Source organism: Crassostrea angulata, chromosome 3 (assembly GCF_025612915.1).
Source record: "Crassostrea angulata isolate pt1a10 chromosome 3, ASM2561291v2, whole genome shotgun sequence".
NCBI classification, from domain to species: Eukaryota; Metazoa; Mollusca; class Bivalvia; order Ostreida; family Ostreidae; genus Magallana; species Magallana angulata.
The window spans coordinates 3317070-3340614 of record NC_069113.1 but is presented as its reverse complement, the minus strand read 5'-3'; the positions used below and the strand labels follow the sequence as shown (position 1 = coordinate 3340614).

The 23545-nt window shown below is 34.8% G+C and overlaps 1 protein-coding gene across 2 annotated transcripts; it reads right to left on the bottom strand.

Moving 5' to 3' along the window:
• Positions 1-6698: 6698 nt before the first annotated feature.
• On the bottom strand, positions 6699-14266 carry LOC128178849 (solute carrier organic anion transporter family member 2A1-like). Of its 2 annotated transcripts, none has more exons than XM_052846225.1 (10): positions 14078-14266; positions 12886-13538; positions 12383-12469; positions 10664-10861; positions 10241-10405; positions 9194-9368; positions 8572-8722; positions 8022-8179; positions 7340-7404; positions 6699-7251 (listed from the first exon to the last, which is right to left on the bottom strand). In XM_052846225.1, exons 1-10 carry the CDS (start codon positions 14194-14196, stop codon positions 6905-6907), a joined length of 2118 nt encoding a protein of 705 aa, XP_052702185.1. In that variant the 5' UTR covers positions 14197-14266; the 3' UTR covers positions 6699-6904. The 2 variants fall into 2 exon arrangements, with proteins under 2 accessions (XP_052702185.1, XP_052702186.1); XM_052846226.1 differs by having other exon boundaries at positions 13877-14159.
• Positions 14267-23545: the final 9279 nt, after the last annotated feature.

Genomic DNA, 23545 nt, shown 5'->3' with positions numbered 1-23545 from the left:
ATTGCGCTACGCGCATTGATGAAGTTTTCCGGTCAATTTTTTCTTTGATACGTCGATCAATAGAAAAATTATTATCTTCATTTCTTAAAGGAATGATTAGATACTGCAAAATTAAAATATCATTAAAATCTAAGAATTGTTTTAAAAATAATTAAAAACAATGCATATTTAACGTAACATTGGTTTGTAACCCTTAATTGTTTTAAATACTTGTAATAGGTTGATTCAAACTGGCGTATGTGTCTCAAAACCTCCAAATAATGTCATTTTTATAACTTCAATGCCTTTTCTTTTATAGAGTGGATCTGAGCTCCATATTTTTGGTATAGTCTAAATGCGGTTTAATGAAATTTAAACCGATTTTAATCAACAAAAATGTGTAGAGATGACCCACTATACTTTAAAAATGTCATTTTGTAGCCCAACAATTGAACGTTTTAGAAAAATAATACAAGTCCGTAAATTCGTAGCCAACGTCTCATAAAGCATTTAAACAACACACTTTGTTGTGAATAAAATGACTCAGTGGTTAGAGCACCAGACATTAGGTAACTTTATGGACAGTAGGTTTTTAGGTTGTAGGTTCGATACCACCAAAACTTTAGGATTTATTATTTTTTTCTTCTCATTTTTTGAAAATTTTCAAACTGAATATAGTTAGAAATTACCCTTATGTAAGCTTGTATTATAACATATCAAATATATTTAATTGAAAAAAGTGTTAAATTTGAAGTTGTATTTTACGACTAAACCAAATGGGCAGTGTACCATCTTATTCCCCTCTTATACCCATCTTCTTTTTGATAGTTTTTCGAACACAAGTATATGAAAACGACGCCTTTTAAACAGTTTCCATAGCCTGACACATTATTATTATGAGAATAAAAATCTACCGCGGGGCCACATGACACAATATCCTTTGAACGACCATATAAAGCCAGTGTTGCTCAGGTGAGCGATGTGGCCCATTGGGCCTCTTGTCTTTATATACTGTACTTATTAAGGTTCCTTGACACATCAAAATTTTATTTGATGGATCGATAAGAATGAAGTGTAATTTAAAAAAAATAGTGCGATATCGCTTTCTTAATATTCTAAATGATTTTTGTCTATTTTAAGAGAAACAGTAAAAATTGTTGTGGCTGTGAACAGACCATTTTCGAACCTAAAGTTTGATCTCAGTTGATGCATAATAATATAATTATCTATTAATACATGCCAAAAATGGTCAGGAAAAATTTTCAATTTTTTTAATTAAAAAAATACTTATGAAATTCTTTTATATCTTTTAACTCCATGAAAAAATCTAAAGAATAACTAAACGTTACATAAAGCATTCATCAAAGAGATTCAATGATATTTTATAAAGAAAATACAACGAAAATGCAAAATTTTAGATATTGCAATTTTTTAACTTTGTACCCATCCCGATTGGGAAAAAACTTACCCTATTTTGAAAAGTTTTACACAATAGCATCAGTTTACTCTGAGGGATCGAGATTTAAACAAACAATTCTGTTTGCGATCACGGTCAACAATAGCCAACTATCAAATCACTATAGAAGTATAATACCGGGTCAGCCGAAAGTCATCAAGACACTATTGAAGTCACTAAGACACTATGAAGTCACCAAGACACTATGAAATCACCAAGACACTATTGAAGTTACAAAGACACTATGAAGTCACACACACTATGAAGTCCCAAAGACACTATGAAGTCATCAAGACACTATTGAAGTTTACAAAAACACTATGAAGTCACAAAGACACTATGAAGCCACCAAGACACTATTGAAGTCACCAAGACACTATGAAGTCACCAAGACACTATGAAGTCATCAAGACACTATGAAGTCACCAAGACACTATGAAGTCACCAAGACACTATTGAAGTCACCAAGACACTATAAAGTCACCAAGACATTATGAAGTCACCAAGACACTATTGAAGTCACAAAAACACTGTGAAGTCACCAAGACACTATTGAAGTCATCAAAACACTATTGAAGTCACTAAGACACTATGAAGTCACCAAGACTCAATGAAGTCACCAAGATACTATTGAAGTCACCAAGACACTATGAAGTCACAAAGACACTATGAAGTCACCAAGACACTTTAAAGTCACCAAGACACTATGAAGTCACAAAGACACTATGAAGTCACCAAGACACTATTGAAGTCATCAAGACACTATGAAGTCATCAAGAAACTATGAAGTCACCAAGACACTATTGAAGTCACCAAGATACTATGAAGTTACCAAGACACTATGAAGTCATCAAGACACTATGAAGTCACCTAGACACTATTGAAGTCACTAAGACACTATGAAGTCACCAAGACACTATGAAGTCACCAAGATACTATTGAAGTCACCAAGACACTATTGAAGTCACAAAGACACTATGAAGGCACCAAGACACTATGAAGTCACCAAGACACTATTGAAGTCACAAAGACACTATGAAGTCCCAAAACACTATGAAGTCATCAAGACACTATGAAGTCACCAAGACTCTATGAAGTCACCAAGATACTATGAAGTCACCAAGACACTATGAAGTACCAAAGACACTATTGAAGTCATCAAGACACTATGAAGTCACAAAAACACTATGAAGTTACAAAAACACTATGAAGTTACAAAAACACTATGAAGTCACCAAGACACTATGAAGTTACCAAGACATTATGAAGTCACCAAGACACAAGGTACTGAAACAGGTTTAAGAACTGAGTAGTCCAGCGAACAATTCTGTTGCTTTCCGACACAGCTTAAATCCCTGTTCTGTAGAACTCTAAAGAAAGAATTTCACCAGAAGACCGGTTCAGTCGTTCACAATTTGAAAACCTGACTAGGAATGATGAAGTGGCCGTATATATACCCAACTAGTTCTCAACGATTGGTCTTATCATACAATAATTCTATTGGGTATACGCTATTCACTGATTTGTTGAAAACAAACGCATCTAATTGGCTAAACACCTGATACATTTCAATCCGGAAGTAAATCATTACATTTTATAAGATTAATAAACGTACAACGTATTTTAAGGTAATCCCAGTGTTTTAAACCAAACTTTTTTTTTAATTTGAACAGTTAAAACAACTTATAAACTTACTACAGAGGCCAAAATATTTATACCTTTGAATGTTTGTTTTCATAAAGTGAGGTTCAGCTCAAAAGGTCCATAAATTCAACTGCCAAATTTTAACACAATGAAGCTGAATCTCATAATTTGATAAATTATGTACCATAATACATTAGATTAGGTTATAATTTAAGAAAATCTTATGGTAGTCTTTATATAAAAAGGTCTAAATACAGAAAATATACAAAAATATTACATTTGAGGCATATAGCATCGTTTTTGAAAGTGGGGGGGGGGGGGGGAGACTCATACAAAAATTCTTCCATAATACTGAAAATACTAATCCGTGGGGGGATTTTTTAAGAAAAATCTTTACTGCACAAAAAAGGGGGCCTGCCCCCCCCCCCCCCCCATGCTTCGTGCCTGCATTAGTTCTTCACCCCCCCCCCCCCCCCCGATGCTACGTGCCTGCATTTGTTCTTCACACACCCAAAAAATTCACAATATTTAATTTGGGGGGGGGGATTCTTAAAAATTAATAAGTTTACTTACTACTTTTATGAAACATTTATTTAGAGTTATATACATGTATCTAGATAACTACAAAACATAGTTTATTTTTTAATTGCTAAGCTTTTTATTAATTGCTAAGCTAGTTTTTGTTTAATAGTCTCTTGAACACGTATACCCCCATATCGTTGGATTGTTTGACAAGTTTGACAAGGTTTTGTTTTTGCAAACATTGGAAAAAATAAAAATGTACCAAATAGACATTATCTTACAGTCACTAAAAGGATATTCTTATTCAAACTGTATAATAAAATTAACATTAAAATTTTGGTCCTAGCTGGCCAAACCGTATATGTTCAGTAGTACACCCCCTCCCCCCACCCATCGTTTCGGCAAGTAATTTTTAAAGACATATTTATGGTTTTCCTCTGTTTTTGACAAATATGAGCAATATATCTGTAAAGAAGTCATCGAACCATACTTGTACAATACTTTAAATCAAATACAAGTCATCTTAAATTATCATTGATGTGTTCAAAACTATAACTGGAAATTTATCACGCTGTAAACAAAAGAAAGGAACCGGACACGAAAGTCACTGGGAATACCTTAATGCGAAAAACAATTAATATACAGGTTTTATCCAAAGATTTGAAAAATATATACAATTCTAAATCTTCAGTTGCAGAATTATTTTTATTATAAAAATCATAAAGTCTGTTTAACCCCATTTGACATGTATATATGGATGATTGCATGGTGCATACATTCAGACTAAAATTCTAGCTCTAAAATAACATGTTCGCAGCAAAAACAAGTTTTCTGATTTGTATTTAAAAATACAAAAAAATCATATAAAATAATTGAAAGCCGATATTGCTCTCTTTCATGTGAAATCATATTTCATAACAGATTCTTTATTCATGCATCAAATAATGTATTGGTGTGTCGAACCACCTTAATAAATAATCGGCGAAAAATGCTGGATCGCGTCAGGGGAGTCTGTGGGATTTGAACCCCCTCTAGTTTTTCTCCATTTTATTATTTTTAAGTATCGAAGTATCCCCTCGACTAAGCCAGCAATTGAAACCGTCTGTTAAATAAGAGAGTAAACTAACATATCGATGTGTGACGTCAAGCGTGCAGACATTTAAAATTATCGATCTATTTTTAAGGTGCCTCACTACACCTTGAAATAGTTTTTCAAATCAGCAGAAAATTTCTTGATTATGATAGAAAGCATGATTGATAAGAAGGATATATGTCAAATAGGCGAAAAAATGTGCAATTTTAGATAAAAAATGATATTTTCAAAAATTTCATTCAGTAAACATAAACAAAAGCCCCAGGTGGATTCGAACTCATGACCTGCTTTTCAGAAGCCTGATACTTTAACCACTGCGCTATAACGCTATACATCTGAAGCGATTGATATAAACAGTTTAACAAAACATTTAAATCGCCATCTTGTGACGTAGTGTCTTAAAAAGTATAAGTCTCGGTGTAGTGAAGTACCTTAAAAAGAATTCGTAGGCGGATTTGCCGTTCTCCCATGAATGTAAGAAAGATGTGTACACGAGAGTCAAACTGATACATCGGCAATTCCTGTGTCTGATTTCTCAGAGAATAGCCCAGAATACTTTAATGACTGAAAACATAAACATTCATGGTACAAATCTGAAATGCAAATTTCAAAACATTGTACTCCTTCTCTCTTTCTCTCTCTCTCTTGAACAAAATACTAATTACGACAATATAGCCATGGCAGCAAGTACGCAATCGGCGATTGTTTTCTTTATTAGCTTATATATCCGGTCAAACACGATTCTTCAGCAGCCAATGTACCCTTTGTATAATAATGATGAAAAGAAGCAACAAAACTTTTATATTTTTTTATTTTCCCTACGTCAATAGAAAATATAACATACACAACATGATTTTGATGATGAAAATTAAAAAACTAATAATCATTCTAATTTTAATATACATAGGCGTCGGAACCGGGGGGCGGGGGGGGGGGCTTCACACACACCCCTTTTTTTTGCCAAGTTAGACCTAACTATTATGCCACATAGCATCGGAGAGGGTTCAGCCCCCCCCCCCCCCCCCCCCCCACCCTTTTTGTCGCAGCAAACATAATTGTTCCTAAATTTACCTTGAAAAGATTGAAATATTGAGTTATAGGTATACTGCATTTTGGAAATTGGTTTTTTTTTTTGGTTTTCTTTTTTGCTTGTTAAGATTTCTGAGGATTAGTATAGCCCCCCCCCCCCCCCCCCTTTCAATTTGCTTCCGACGCCGTGATATATTTCCTTTTTCTGGATATTATTTATTAACAAGATTAAATCAGATAAAAATGTTACGACAATATTGATCTTTAAATAATGCATTTTATACTGCAATATGCATAAGCCAATTCTGCATTTAGTGAAATGACAGTTGATATTAAAGTTTTTCCTCAAGAACTTAATTTAAAGCTGCTTGGTCCGATTTCATATCAAATTTTAAGCACGCTTTTAAACGATGGTTATACTTAGTATATGTATTATAATAGACATTGCAGCAGTTTTTTCTAGTCAATCTAGCTACATTTCAAGAAAAAAAATACGTACAAAATTTGCTAAAAAACAAACGACATAAAAGGGTACCGCGTTATTTCGCTTCATGTTAAACTTCACCCCTGACGACGAGACAGGTATGGTTGTATTACGACTTTAACATCGCATTAAATAAAGGTCGAAATGATCAGACAAATTTCAAATAAACGTGTACGTTTTGTTTGCTAATATTTCTGAAGTTTGCTTTCTTTACAATCGATGCATAGCATGCGGGTTGAATAGCCCCAATCATTCGGGGGACGAAACCAAACGGTTTCCTTTTCTAAACATTCCCGTGATGCACTTTGGTTTGTTTTTTCGTTTGCCCAAAAAGAAATTATTTTATTTACTTTGAATATTTTTAACTTTGAAAGGAGACTGATTCTGCCCGTGTAAATAGGAGAAAGTCCATAACTTTCAAGATAAATAGTTTGTATGGAAAAAAATTTTGATACCGTAATAACAAAAAAATCGGACCAAGCAGCTTTAAATATATGTCTCTCTCACTCTCACTCACTCTCTCTCTCTCTCTCTCTCTCTCTCTCTCTCTCTCTCTCTCTCTCAAATTACTATGCTCAGCCTGTAGAACATAAATGATTATGCACAGACAGGTACATTCTATATATTGCACCCTGGTTTTTAAAATACAATTCTTACATAAATACACCTAAGAGCAGGATAGACATTTATGGAACAATCAAACAAGAGGTTTCTTGACTTTTACTATAGGGGTCCCGATATCAAATTGTAATTTGGTTTCATTAGATTTGTTCATTAAGTTTTCTTTCTCTGGCAAGCCATCTTTCTCCTCCTTATCTTTATCATCATCGATGCTCCAGTCAGTTCTATTCCTGGAAACCCATATGCAGGCCCCGTACAAAAATACAACTACACACTTTGCTGATATTTCGACAAGGTATTTTTTGAACCGAAAGTCTTCTATATCATAAAGTGCGCATGCGCCTTTTCCATAGCAACCAGAACTCCACAGTTTGCAGCACGTGTCGATGATTTTGCCTGACACCACGGGACCAGCCATCCACCCTGAAAACACCGTATTAAAAAAAACTATTCTATAAATCGTTTGATTTTTTAAACAAGAAAACAAAGATTAATCATTCATTCTATTTACCGCAAGTCGTCTGCATAAAGGAGGAGACTCCTACAGCGAGCGATTTGTCCTCATCCGACACACACCTGGATAAATACAACTCAGTAAGAACTAATCAATGCTCAAACCCAATGGACAAAACCTCTTCTGTTCAGAATTGCTCCAACTTGTATATTTCTTAATTAACAGAAGTATTTAATGAATTTAAAAAACTTTTTAACCCCAATTATTTATATGATTATTGGCTTGAAGGGCTAATCATTATAATAATTAAAAAGATTACTTAAAGTTATGACTTAAATATACATGTATTGCAAGTATAAGAATTAGTCTCTTTAAATAAACGTATACCAAGAAGTATAGTTATACATCTATACGAGGACTGTCGGGTTTTTTTTCCATTTTAAGTGGGTTTATACACTGTATACATATTGTATAAATACCGAAATGTTTGTCATTGAATTTAAAATAAGATCTTAACTTGAGTTGTTTTAGATACCTTCCCTAAAAGTCAAAACTGAACTAAAATTTTACTGTATTTAAGGGCGGCGGAAAGAACGCACGGCCCATTGTAAAAATTGTCCAAAGTTCGTAATAAAGGTTTTAGATATGAATATATACAGTTTTTATGAACATGTCAAAATATTATTATCTTTAATTGTGAAACCAATATTTTAACATATATAGGTACTGCTCACTTTACCTGACACTGAACATGATACCAGGTACGATACACAGCGCGCCGAACAGCGAGGAGAACAGGGCCACCATCAGGAAGGGCCACAGCATGGCACAGTCCGTCTCACACAGTCCCGGTACCGCAGATCCACCCCCAACCACGCACGTGCAGTTCGTGTACATCTGTTAAAATGAAATGATAGGGTGTAAATTCAATTATACAAGTACTTCTAGTGAAATAAGATAATTGTGGTAGAATTTAGGGATTTCTTTGAAAAAGGAACCAAATGGGTCTTAAAGATACAATTGATTAAGTATATAGTTAGTTTCTTAAGTTGTACTAAACTGCTCTATGTTTATCCTTATGAAATAACATGTACTTGTTGTATGTGATGCCCTATAAGGGTCTAATTTGGAACATACTTTAATCTATTGTATTCTATTCTATTCTACATGTTTATTTCACAAATAAATATAGCACAAATGAATATAATTGAAACTTTTTCCATACAAATAGGGGATTGCTACGATAAATAGCCACACTTTTTCTGTTCAGTCACTATGTTTAAACACACCAATCCCTCAGGTCCCATGACGCTGTCTAAGCAGCCAGCGTGACAAGGTGTCAGGTAGTTCCTATTATCCGAACCACAGACGGGGAGATATTCCGTACTGTCGCAGTTGCAATTGCTCGAGCAAGTAGAATTTAGCATTGTATTTCCCAGTCTATAAAAATAAATTTTTACATAAAATAAACAATTATTCATTCCTCTATCATAATTTAACCTGTGTTCTGAGTTAACTTTGATATTGTTTATATTGGTCTAGATTTTTGGTTGAGTCATGCAATTGATTTTCAATATTGAAGTAACAATATATAACAAGAACAAACAAGACCAAGATATAACTGTTACATCTTTTCCCTCATAATTACAATTTGATTGGTGCATTTTACAAACACAGCCTGCTTTATTTTCTGGCCAAAAAAATTGTGAGATATAAGAAAAGAACACTGTGTATCATATAAAACCTTGCAATAAATCCTCCTTCATTCACTCCCCAACCATAAGCATACAGAAGACACAAGGACTAGAATCACATAATATCCTGTTGTACCAATGAACTCCAGTGACTGCAGAGTTCAAGGAGCGAAAACTGTTGATGAAGTCTATACGGTAATCGAACACCTTTACTTACCCGACAATTTGAGGATTGTCGCACCCCAAAACGAAGCCCAGGCCATGTGACAGAATGGACAAGAGGTTGACGAACCCAACCAGTTTGATGCACGTGTAGGGATGGAGTTTTTTGTATGACGTCAGGAATCCGCCTACGAAAGTCCCCAAGCACGTAGACACTACAACAATACCGCCTGCAAGAAATAACAAACGCCGTTATGAGTCGATGGACACTTCCATTCCGTTTTAGAGACTGAAGAATTCTATAGTATTGTCAGTACTAAAACTTAAGGATTGGTCAGTTTCGCATAAATCACATGAAAAATCTTTTTGAAAAATTTATACGTGAAAAAACTATAACTATATATGATATTAGTCAAATAGTTGATATAAAATATATTTTGGCCTATTTATTTGATTGTTTGCACTCACTGGCAGTATATGACGTCAGAAGTGACACTATTTTTAAATTCAGTCAAAATCAGTGAAAATTTGACATTTTTCTAATCTTGTTTTGAATGGGAAATATTGAGACACGCTTTGAACAAGAACGAACTTTTTGTCACTTATAAGTACTGGATAGATATACATCTTTGATGAACATATTTTTGTGTTCAAGCAATCTCTCAATGTTTTCTTGAAGAAAAACTGCTTCAAAACAAGCCGTTTCATGCTAAAAATGCAAAAATAGCGGAAAAGGTAAACTTTATGATGTCACATTTTTTTAAATTGAGGGCACATAAATTAAAATGAAAGTTATGTAAAAACTTCAAATGTATATCTGTACAAAGTAGTAAAATGACATTTTAGGCTCAAACCATAGTATATAGCCCTTTACCTGGCGTGAATTTTACCCGATATTCTTTTATACTTTACATGTATGAATATATACATGTGTGTCACAAAATAACATCATCTGCGCTAAGTATGAAATTCCCCTCACGCGCTTTAACGTAAAGTTCTCACAGATAACATTCATGAAGTAGGTTTTCACGTGCAGCACGAACTGACTACAATTAGTAACTAATGCATGTACCTACCTAGTTTACCTACCTAGTGTACCTACCTAGTAAGATATTGGCGTACCAGGCGGGGATAAAGAACTGAGTTTCGAGATATTTGGGGGTGAAGGCGAGGAATCCCCCGACCAGGAATAGGACGAGACAGACGGCGGCCAGGTTCAAAGTGAACCTCGCGTTCTTCAGGATTCGTACCAGCTTCTTCACTAGCTCTGTACAAAGATAGGCAAAAAGGTACAGAGAGCATAAACTACTTATAAATACAGAATAAAGTAACTGTTTTTATACATAAATTTTTCGAGATTAAAATATATCTTAGTACAGTTTGGGTTTATAAAATAAAAAAAACATGTCAAAAAAGAATCAACTGGTCTTTCTGGTTTATGTTTGCATTCGGTAGTTGATATAGGTAGAGGTCTGTTATGGCCTTTAATCTCTGTGCTTTCTCCCTGTTCCCTGCTATAACCCACCTTTAAAGCCATGTTTAACGTTGGACGTGATGGATTTCTCTCCCTTTGACTTGGGTGGCGCCTTTCTCTTACTTCCGGGCATTCGTTTTGGGAAACACATAAGGGGGATAGAGACAACCATGGCCAGCAATCCAAAGAAGATGAAGCCAAGCCACCAGGCCCCGATCCAGCGGGGGTCACGCACTGTCATCTGGACGTCTGTAAATCGGCAAAAGACAAATTGGTATGGTTGCTTGAGTCATTTTACGATGAAATATCAATTAATTTGAATAAGAACGCTGACTATCTTTCAGCATTTTGTATCTTTTATCTCTCCCAAGATTATACATTAGGGTTTATGTTTTGTGATAAATAATTGTAGGTAGAAAGGATTTTAACTATGTTGACGTACATTTAAAAAGTAAGATTGTATGATATGGAGGCATATTTCAATGGTTTTATGTTAATTACGCGACGAAAGAAGATATCAGTATCGGTGTAACTTCATCCCGATATGTTGTTACATCAAACCGCTTAAAATAAGGTCATAACAAGGACAAGTTGTCATGGTCAAAGACAAAAGAGGTCAGGCCTAAAAAAAAAAGTTGTTTGTTTAGGGTAATACGACTATACCTACAAAAATGCCCCGATCCTACCACTTTTAAATATCTGTTTTTATCCGATTGTGAATTTTATATTATTTCTATTCAAAAATCCGTTTTTAGATATGACACAAACACACATTCTTAGGATTCATGCAGAAAAAAATATAAAATTAAAAAAATCCTTACCTACCTAACCTAATTTTGTCATCACTGTTACCCTAAACACTCAATTTTTTTATAGTCCTCAGAAAACTATTAAAGTATCTTAATTCTTTGCAGCATTGTTACAGAAGACGTTAACCTAGTATATTTACATTTACCAGTCTTTGTCAGTGATAACACTACGAATCAATTTTGTAATGTACAATGTATGGTCCAATACAGTTCATCAATGATTATTTTAATATTTAATCGTACATAAACTACATACAAAATTTAAGTATCAAATCTGAACGCCCTTCAGCTCTGATTGGATTTGATCACACCCATACGTATTTGACAACCTCATAATACTAAAAAAATGATGCCTTTTTCCTTGAATAAAGCATGGTTTATCCTAATACTGCTAACATTATAAAGCACAGTTAATTCCAGCAGGGCGGTGCTACAAGATGATCAAACTTATACCGCATAGTTACTAGCAGTGCAGTGCTACAAGATGGTCAATCTTATACCGCAAAGTTACCAGCAGTGTGTTGTTACAAGATGGTCAAACTTATACCGCATAGTTACTAGCAGTGTGTTGTTACAGGATGGTCAAACTTATACTGCATAGTTACCAGCTGTGTGTTGTTACAAGATGGTCAAAATTATACCGCATAGTTACTAGCAGTGTGTTGTTACAAGATGGTCAAACTTATACCGCATAGTTACTAGCAGTGTGTTGTTACAAGATGGTCAAACTTGAGGGTTTAATGAATATTTCAAAAAATGAACGACTGTTCCTTTATCAACCTCGATTAACCTCGTGTGCTATGAATGCTATCGATGGCTTTAAAAAACTTCACATCTCACACCCAGTGATCGTACTTGACTCAGATTGCCGTTATCTCATTACGATTGGATGAATCTTAAAGGGACGTTTAACAGTAAACAATCAATCATCAAGGTCGACGTGTGCAGTAAAAACTATTACCTTCCAGAGTAACATATGTTTGACTGAAGAAAGCACCAAGTCCAAAGCCCAGAGCAGGTCCAAATATCCCGATAGCCATTATCACACCTGGAAAAAGTGCAAACAATTATTGTATAAAAAAAACAAATATGATGTATATTTTCACGATTATCTTCGCAATCCTACTCCTACTTTAGAATTCAGAATATAAAGAAAAGAAGTACATGTAGTGTGAATTATTGAAATACAACATCTTAAAAGGTATTTCGTTGATTTACTTAAACGTTTGACTTGTTACTTAATTCACACAGTTTACAATATGTTTGTAATATGGCAGTGATCACAACACTCACAAACACTACACCCTCTAAACCTCAAACTACACATGCGATGCAGTTCATTCTTACCTTTTTAATGTCGTCTAAACAAGGTAAAGAAAATCTACATCATCAACATTTTCACCTCAGGTTTTTGATTGATTATATTTTTGATACAATAATGTAGGGTGGGTATTAATTACGTACCAATGAAACATGCTGTCTTCTGTTTGGGCACATTGTCGTCTATATAGGTAATTATGAAGGGTTGTCTCGGGGCCTTCCCGAACCCCTGAATTGTCATCCCAACGGCAATTATCGCAATGGCGATGGAGGTGAACTTCGTTGGAGCCCCTATCTTGGCCAGGTTTGGATCACAGCCTTCTTCAGACGATTTGTTCGCAAAAGAACACATCTGATCGTCCGAGTTAAAAAATGTGTTTTGGGAAGACATATTTGAGGTAATCGGTTGGTCCGTGTTAGCGACAGGCGATAAAAAGTAGGCAAGGGAACAGAAAACCCCGGACAGACCAAAACAGAAGGTGGACACGAACAAGGAGCGCGGGATGTGGAGGGTGCGGGCAAGATTGGCCACAAATATGGTGGTCAGCAGAAATCCGATGTCATTGCAGCTCATCAGAAACCCGCTCTGGGCGCTGGTGAAGCCGAACTGTTTCTCCAGCGTGGTGATCTGCGAGGACATGTAGACTGAGATGGCGGAGGTACACAAAGAGGCCGGACAGTAAAAGGCAACGAAAACCCCGATCCTTGCACAGCGCTGTAAAACACTGGGTCTGCAGCACGGCACCCCACACTGCTCATCCGGGTCTCTGGACGTCATCGTTGTTGAATTCGAAGTTCTGAAAATGTAACCTAAGCTTATATACAAACAAATCTGTGGGGTCTTTTTTTATTAATAAATTGGTATGGTTGCATAATTCATTCTGCCCTCAGTACTTTATACATTCCTTTTTTCAATTGTTGTCCTTGCAACTTATAATTCGTCTTCTACGTTTATCAGAAAGGTGTGCGGCATCACGGCGTTATCATTATACGAATATATAGATAAGAAAACACCACAACTGCGGGTATTCATTAAGCAGCATTTGAAAAAAAAAATATAGCAGCCAAGTAGGCTAAATTGATAAAGACAGTTTAAATATTGTTTGCTATGATTTTTTAATTAACGATAGATTACCTTTTCGTCAATGCGTCCAGTAATCCACGACTTCACAGATTTCGACTTAAAAGCGTAAATAATGAACAGCTGGGTATTACATGCCTTACATAGGACATACCCGGTCACGTTTTCTTCACACAGGTAAGCAGTAATAAATTTAAAATTCCGCCGACGAAGATTAATTCAATGTTTACAAACACTGCTCTAGTAAGTACCTACCTCAGTGGCAGGTAGGCTGTGTGTAGGGGGTGTAAACGAGAACAGCCCGCACGCTCAGAGTACACGTCCTGTGATGCAACTTTGGTGTTGATATAATGTATTAACGTTATAACCATCATTTTGTATTAAGAATTAAACGAATTTTTCAGAGACAATAGAATGGGCCGTGTCACCTTATTGTATACCCCTCAGGTGAAATGGACACTGTCCCAGTTTTTGTACCCGATCCGGAATACAATTGAAAACAATTTCATAACTGATTCCTCAAAGAATGTCTGTGATATATGAGCTGCCTCTTTTATCTAGAAAACCTTTACTTATATTCTTTTGCGAGTTTTATATTTTGACCCTTACGATGCACTTTTAGTTGTTGTAATAATCTCTCTTTTTGTATTGGCATTGCATGAACAGCAAAAATTGGCATTTCATCTCGTAGTGAATTAGTTTTTGAGTTTAAAATATGATTTTCTTACCTTTCAATGTAAAATTTCGGTGTTAAGCCTGCCTTCGAATGTCACATATCGTTATAAACGCCTGCGTTTTAACGAAGTGTAGGAAGTGTAGGAATATACATATTCCCAAAACACCTACCCACAGCTTTTATTAGATCTAGACTTATCAATAAAGATTTTAAAATAATGATAGTGTCGTTAAATGGGACAAAACGGTTCTTTGTTCTTTAGACTTATGATGACATGGAAAATACTTTGGGGGTTTTATTCAGCACGAAGTTATGTTGCGGGCATGTTTTGAACGCGATATGGTCATAATTGTTAGTGCGTTAATTTTTTTATAAATTACGCCTTAAAAGTCTAAGAATAATTTTTATATGAATGCACGTATAAATGCACTTTTAGCCTTTATCGACGCTATGAAGTAAGTCGTTTGTATTAGTTATTGATAACGATAGCTTTGCAAAGCACAAGATATGCGTACATGTATGTGAGGTGCATGATGCCCTGGCAAATGTATCTAAGATAAACAATAACTGCCGCCACCGCCCCTTGAATAATTTATAAATGACTCTACGAATTCATACATGATATAATAAAATACTTAACAATATATTTGATGTTTATGTCTTGAAGATTAGACTCTAAGATTCACAATTCAGATGAAGAGGGGTTGTTTTAGTGGTACTGCTGACCTACTACAAACTTAAAGGTAGATATCAAGGATAGAAGCCACGGACTAACCTCTGCTATATATCTGTGACGGAAAGAAGGTAAATAGTCCGAGGTCAGTCCGTATGACATATCATCTCGTTGTTATATAAATAGTGCCTGTTTGGGAGGGTAACAGTTGAAATTGACACCCCGAGAAAACCATTGTCAACGGACGCGAAGCTGAATGTCTTTTTTAAAAATTTTAAGAAAATTTTACTGCTTTTATATAGGAATAACGTGAATTCTACAGCGAACCGTACGCGCATAATTTTCGCGCATGTAACATTTTTTAATGTTACCCGTTGCCAAGTGCGTTGCTAACGCTGAGGGTAATAGTAAATATTATTAACTGCGTCTTAACCAATCAGATTACAGTATTTAACATGAAAGTATAACAAAACGACTTATTATCTACAACTTGATATTAAGTACTTACTTAGTACCGTGAACTTACGGCTTAGTATCTTGTACATTGGCTCAGTATCTCGTACCTACGACTTAGTTTATGTTGTTTATACGACTTTGCTTATGTCGTTATAACGACCCATTACCTTGTAAGTACGACTTATTATCCTGTACGTACGACCTATCTCGTTATAACGACTTTTATCTCGTTATAACGACTTTTATCTCGTTATATCGGCTTAGTATCATGCATTGTACGTACGACTTAGTATCATTGTACGTACGATTTAGTATCATTGTAGGTACGACTTAGTTAAAATTTATTTTAACTGACGGCAATATGCTTCCGTTCTAAACAATTCATCGATCAGGTTGTTTTTTTTTTAAATTAAAAGAATGCGGATCTTGTTAATTACGCCGTCAGCTAAGTCGTTGTTTGGATTCCGTAGGTTTCCATATATGATAGAAAATTGCTCACGATCAGAATCTTGGTGGTCTAAATTTACTGACCTCTGGTGAAATTAAATATCCCCTAGATTTTCACAGTAATTGAAGTTCGTTGTCAGTTATTCATTAAAACAAGTTCACTACCCTTTAATCTGCTTAGAGCTTTCATGAATTGACAATCTCTTCTCCTCGATAGTTTTCTTGAATGCTCTTGCTAAACAACCTATTAAAACTATCCCTTTCATGATTTTAAAAGAAATTGGGTTGCTTTCAATCTATCGTTATATAAAAAACCCCTTGGACATATGGCCAGTTCAAACAAACGATGAATAATCGCACGGATATGTTTATTTACAACAGGCTGTGGTTGCTACTATTTGCAAAATAGACACTTCTGATTGTTATTGCGTGGACCCTGAGGTCCACGCAGAAAATATATAAGCGAGGTTAAACCGGATGCTATGGGGAAAATTCAGCCTGCGCATGAGCTAGCCTGGTTCCTGTGCGAAATGGGTAGTTCAGGGAACCAGGCTAGCACAAGTTTATCTGAATCGGGATCGGGATTCCATACCATATGCGCACATAAGTTCAAAGGCGCTGTAATTGTAAAGTTGTCGGTAAACAGTAGTCAGTACAGAAACAAAGTACATGTATTCCTTTTAAAGAAATACTCGGCATGTGATATGAACTGTCAGTATTATGAAATAAGTTAATGTTATGCCGAAACTACAACATGCATCAAATAGCATATAAATTTGCAATGTTTTGTTGTTTTCCGTATACACATGTAACTTAACTTTAATTATATAGTAGGCGAGGCTAGAGTACTTCCCGATTAAAAATTTTTAAGCATTTAAGTGTGATTGGATAATTGTCACTGTATAAAAGTTTAAATCTCAAGAAAAATGCATCAAAATATGAAATTAATTTAAACAAAGCTGTCACTGCATAGTTAACAAAGTAGTGCGAATCGTAATGTGTGCGCAAATAGTAGAATTCGCCGAATGCCTGATACTATACATGCATACTTCATTAATAGATAGATCATAATTATTTTAGAAGTATGAACCCGTTAAGTTCTGAGATAAAAAGTCAGAGCTATACATATACGTAATACATTGTACAAATTGAGTGGTTAAAAGCAGGGGGCTAGAGTGGGTGGAATCTCTGATAATCTTAAGGCTATCACGTTTTCGTTGGAAACACATGCAAATGGTCCACGTATTGTAGTCCTTTTTTTTAAAGGACAGCAACTTGTCTATTAATTGGCGGCATAAGATAAAATTGTGTTCTAAACATGAACGACGCTGACACTTGTATTGCTGTAAAGCTCGACATCACTTCAATTTACTTATAAGAATCAAACATCAATTAAAGTCCCATTTCCCTCAAACTTTAAAATATGCTCTCTGTAATTTTTCAAGAAAATAGTTTATTACACTTCAATATGATAATTGTAGTTAATGCTTCCTCTGATTGGTTTAGAAAGTAACATGACATCTAACGAACACAAAGTCGTGTATCCCGGGGACTTAATATCATACTGGTATTCCACCTTTTCGGAAACCTTGGAATTTTTCATTCCAAACCGAAATGAGCATACGTGTAAAAAAAATAATATGAGTAAATCTAAAATATTAATAGTTCTTTTTTTCAAAAATCAGAAAAAGGAAATTAACTATCTATGATTTGAATTTATGAAATAAAGGAGAGAAAATAAGAAAATCAAACATTCACGACGTTGTTGTTATTCAGAAGTTGTAGATATAATGAGAACTTGACTCGACGTGTTTCATATAATCGTGTGTTGTTCAGTATATAGTTGTAATAAAACATTTTGAATTTTGAATATTTATTTCCCCTAAAAATCAAAATTTTCTTGGGCGATGCCCTCGGGAAAAAGATTCTTCTTAGGAGAAATAAAACTTCAAATTTTCCTCACGATTATGCAATAAATGTATATAGTCACGTAATCAGATATGCATACTTGATTAACACGAATTAACATTAACTTGATTTATATAAATTCAAGGGTGCTGGTCACTTCGCCCCAAAGCCAAAGCGCCCCATGCACGAGCGCCCCAAATTTTTCTTGGTGCGCCCCAAGTACAATTCACGAGCGCCCCAAGTGCATGTCACGAGCGCCCCAAATGTTGCTTTTTTTCATGATTAAATTTTTTCAAGTGTATGTCACGAGCGCCCCAAATGTTGTTTTTTTTCATGATTAAATTTTTTCACGAGCACTGAAATTGATATTCATCAAACAATATCAATCAAACAATATGACAATTATCTACCCAATTGACCTTCCAACGCCCCCCCCCCCCCCCCATTACGTCACATATTGTGTTGGGTGTTATTCCTTCGTTGACATTCGTACGATTGCAAGAAAAAGGTAAGTGAATATTCTCATTTATTTTCTCTCTCTACTTAACAAAACATTAATTTATTTATTTCGCGGGCATGTTAAGGCTTCCCGATGCGATATGTAGAAAGTCACTTGTCTGTACTTCATACGATATGACGTCATAATTAACTTTGACGTCACGATCTGCATTCCTGTCGATAGTTCTCAGGGAATGTATCTTAATGTTAAAAGTGAATTATATCAAACCAGTATAATACCGCATGTTTCCTTTATATAGATGCTGCAGTTAATTCTAGACGTACAGAATTCATTCATATTAAAAACCAGTATCAAATAATCGGCAGTTTTAAAGCTTCGTTTTAAGTAAAAGACTATTTATAAACTAGTGGTTTGGAGACTCTCCCTGCTACGTGTAAACAACTGAATGAAGAAATTTTAATGCACGTAAAACCAGCTTGGCGCAGGTGAAAGATCAACACAATTTTAGAATATTTTACGTAAAATTGGTAGAGAATATAAGTACCAATGTGAATCGTGCTGCGGAAACCTACGGATTTACCCCAATTTTTTGTAAATCGCTTTTGATTAGTAAAAATGTGGATTATTTTGATGATTTTGTGGAATGTTTCAACAATATCTTCTATAAACGAAATATCTATTTCTTTCCCAAGCAAGAACTTCAAAGTTTATGACTTAACAAAGGATTTTTCTTAAAAATATGCATGATTTAATGTCATTAATCACCTGCGCCGATGCGTTTTAACTAGATCATTTGCAATATTAGGATTCGCCTGTCACGTGATTACGAAGTACATATGACGTCACAAAAATGCATCAAATATAATGTTTAACATCGATGTCAATAAATGTAACATAGATTTAAAGAAATACTCCCAGTAAAATTATTTTTGCCATGATTCAAATAATATCGTTTTCCAGCCGTATTTTAGCATCGGGACGCCCTAACAATGCTGCGTTAATTTATAATTTTTCTTTTATTTATTTTAATTTTATTTAGCACGGTCATACTAATATGTATCTTTAGGAAACTTTTGCAACCAATTTAACAACAGAATCAATAATGTTCGGATCTTTAATATACCTGAGTTTACCTAAACATATTCCCCTGTTCGGTGAGGTTTCTTTAATTAAATTTTTTTAAGAATCTCGGAAAGAGGTATGCAAATATATATGCATTTAATCGTTCATATTCTATCGACTCAAGATAAAACATTCAGAAATGGGGGGGGGGGGGGGTCGTAATATTTTAAGTTAACAAATGTTCATATATACAGATATAAACAGAATCTTTATATAAAGGTTTCTTGGTGTTTACGCCAAATTAAAGAATTTACAAATAAGGACAATTTGAAGAACCTACAACTATGCATACCTTCAAAGTTTTAACTGGATACTTATTACGAAATTCGAATCATAAGAACAAACTTAGATCAAAATTTTCCATGTAATTAGATTTTCTTGTTTAGTAATAATTAATTTAAAGAATATATGCCAATATTTGTAAACAGGTCTGTTTATTGCTTCCTTTATAAATATCACGTTTCTTTTTGGTGTGTTTTAATTCATTATTGATAGTTTCTACAAAATACCGAACACAATTAATGTATACATACAATACACACAGTGATTACTAGTACATGGTGTACACACATCTAATCAAAGGGGTACGCGACGAAGCCAACGTCTCCCGCGTGTCTGGGTACGTTTTCTCCTGATACCGTGACAGGATACCCCCTCCCTTGACACCTTTTAATGTTTCCAAATATACCCTTCTATTACATCATCGTCAGTTGTCTTCGGAAGCTGATGTTTTAACACATACGGTATATGTAATACAAAATAAATAATGACACACCCGTCCCATTGGCCCTATATATCACTGCAAATACAATTATAACATATATAATACACATATTACGCATTCTATTTTTTTTTCTTATAAATAATGATTGACTGTAAATGTAAGCTTAAAAAACATATTTAGAGGTTTGCGCGGAAAATTTGAGAGTAGAAGAACAATTGTGTTGGATTATATCTGACATTATAAAAAAAATTCCTTCAAAAATAAGAATACTTTGTACAATTCAACAGAATTGGTGCGCTCGAAATAAAAAAAAAAATTGAGGTATGTATTTTGGGGCGCTCGGAATAATAATGTGTAAGTTTAATGAGATTCCATCGAAGATTAATAAGGACTAATAAACAAAACCATTTTGGGGCGCTCGTGAAATTAATCCAAACTTGGGGAATCACACACCAACGTTGATTTTAGTTCAAAATAGAATAATCTCATTGGGGGGGGGGGGGGGCGTTCGTGTAACTGATGCTTATTTAACGTAAAAGTGAGATTCTCCAACATACATTTTAAAGCAAAATCAGGTTTCAAATATTTATTACACATGAGGTCAAATATTAACTTTATAGCAACATAGAATGCTGATTTGAATTATTTTGGGGCGCTCGTGGAAATGATTTCCTAATCATAAGATAGTTTTCTTACAAATCTTAGGCAACTCCAGGGCACGTTCGTAAAAAAAAATAATCCAACAAGATTCTATGCTGAAAGACATAATCAGGAAAATCATTTTGGGGCGCTTGTGAAAACGATCCCGATTTTAGTACAATATTGGAAAATCCAATTTGGGGCGCTCGGGCAAATTATTCAAGACGTAAGGTGTAATGATACAACAAGATTCTATGCAGAAAGACATAATCAGGAAAATCATTTTGGGGCGCTCGTGAAAACGATCCCGATTTTAGTACAATATTGGAAAATCCAATTTGGGGCGCTCGTGCAAATTTTCCAAGACGTAAGGTATAATGATAATTTTACTTTGGGGCGCTCGTGAATACATTTGGGGCGCTCGTGAAACGTAATTGGGGCGCTCCAAAAAAAAATTGGGGCGCTCGTGCATGGGGCGCTTTGACTTTGGGGCGATACGACAGTAACCCAAATTCAAGTAATATGGGGATTATTCTTTGAATATAATGAGGTGAACGAATATGGTCGGCGGTAATCAAATCTATGATATTATAGCCTTATACTAAAAGAAAGATTCCTTATTCGTTAATTAATTATGATTAATGATTAAGATCTCTTCATTGATGCAGAATCTCTCATACTCACTATGACATTTTTGTCAGGATCCGGATGTCAAGGTAAGTATTTTTGAACGTTGTCCATAAAATTGCAATATATGATGACCCTGCATCCCATAAAGCGGTTTGATCATCCAATTCGATCAAAGGCTTTGTAGTTTAGCAGAATTACTTCAAACAATTGAGTTTTATTGGTGATCTTCGTAATATCTAGCTGTAAATCTGTAGTTCACTTGTCTTCCATTCCAATTTTTTCAGACCAGTTAGCTACAGATCTGAAGCTACACAATAATTATCTTAATCTGATTTCTGAAATAACATGGTCCGTGTTCGACGTTCTATTTCATCAGTTCCTTTTAGTTCTCGATTAAGGAGCAACAACTCTACCTTTTAACTGTGTCAAAAATGCTTTACAGCAAAACAACACTTTTCAATATTCAAATGATATTCATATTCATTCACACACACACACACACACACACACACATATATATTGGCGGATGGGGCATCAACAGAAACCTAAAATCATAATAGATATTACATGATGAATTGGTTTCAGTTTGATGAATATCTCTTCAGTATGACATTTGATTGATTCTACAAATAGAGAAGCATTTGTATGTGTTCTCTTACCAGACACGTTTGATTTGATCACGCTTTGGCGTGTTTTGAGCAAGATTTCCAGCGTTTTCCTCTGATCAGTGAGTTTCATTAATCACATATATCTTCTGTTGGCCGTTTTGTAAACACCTGTCACTGAAAACTGTCCCACCTTTAACCAGAGGTGAAGACAGAAAAGCCAGCCTGCTTTCTTTTGTTTAACATCTTTCTTCTGCGAAATTATGTGCGATGGAATCAGTGACGTCATTGTAAATGCGTTTAGAAGGTATGTCTTTTCTAAATCATGCAACAGAGTACAAACTGGCTGAACATGAATAAATGACGTCATAATGTAGATTGCTAAAATAACAATGAAGATGAAACTATATCAGTAAGCTTCATTGGTATAAAATGTTTTCTTTTAAGGGAAACGTCGGTACACAAAACGAGATGGGGTTAAACAGGGAAAGTATATACATACAACTTGTTTAATTTTTCGTAACGCGACACACACGATCACTTGACGAAGCCCAAAGGGCTTTATGATAGATTTTAGCAAGTCTGGCGGTATTTGGTTACCTCATATCATTAAAAAACTGATTCCTACTTACATGTACTTATATTAATATACTTTTTTACCAGTTTATCAAATAATTATAAATCATTGACATGTTTACGTTATTTTCATTATTGTATGATTATGTAAACACTGTCCTGCACCCCAAGCGCGTCATTGATGAACTGTATTGGACTATACGGTACAAATTTGATTCGCAGTGTTATAACAGACAAAGACACTGGAAAGTGTAGATATATGTACTGATAGTCATGTCAATAGAATACAATTATGTACATGTATACATTGAAGCTGTCTGTGGTGTTTGACAACCCACTTTGAAAAAATTACACACTTTGAATTTTTTTTTCAAAGTGCGTAATTTTTCAAAGTGCGTTGTAACAGTGGTGGGTGTCTGGCGTGGTGTTTATCTGAGCTGTACTATAGAGTACCTCTTCACATTTCGTCTAGGCAGTGTAACTATATACAGAATCAAGGTGAGAACGGAGATTGGTAGGTAGGGGCACCTGTTAATATATCACATACATATCCATATCACTTTACATAAAGAAAGCCTAAAACATCGATTATTATACAACATATTTATTTACTATATTATTACACTTTTGGTGTTCGAAATAGAACAAATTTTTATCATTATGATAACACCCAATAAAACATTTTTAGATAAAAAGAATGATTGACAGATGTTAGCGAGATTCAGATTGATTCGCTCGTCACGTCTGTTGAGAGAGCGACGTAAATACCAACAGATACAGAAATATAATCACAGTGTGGTTAAACCC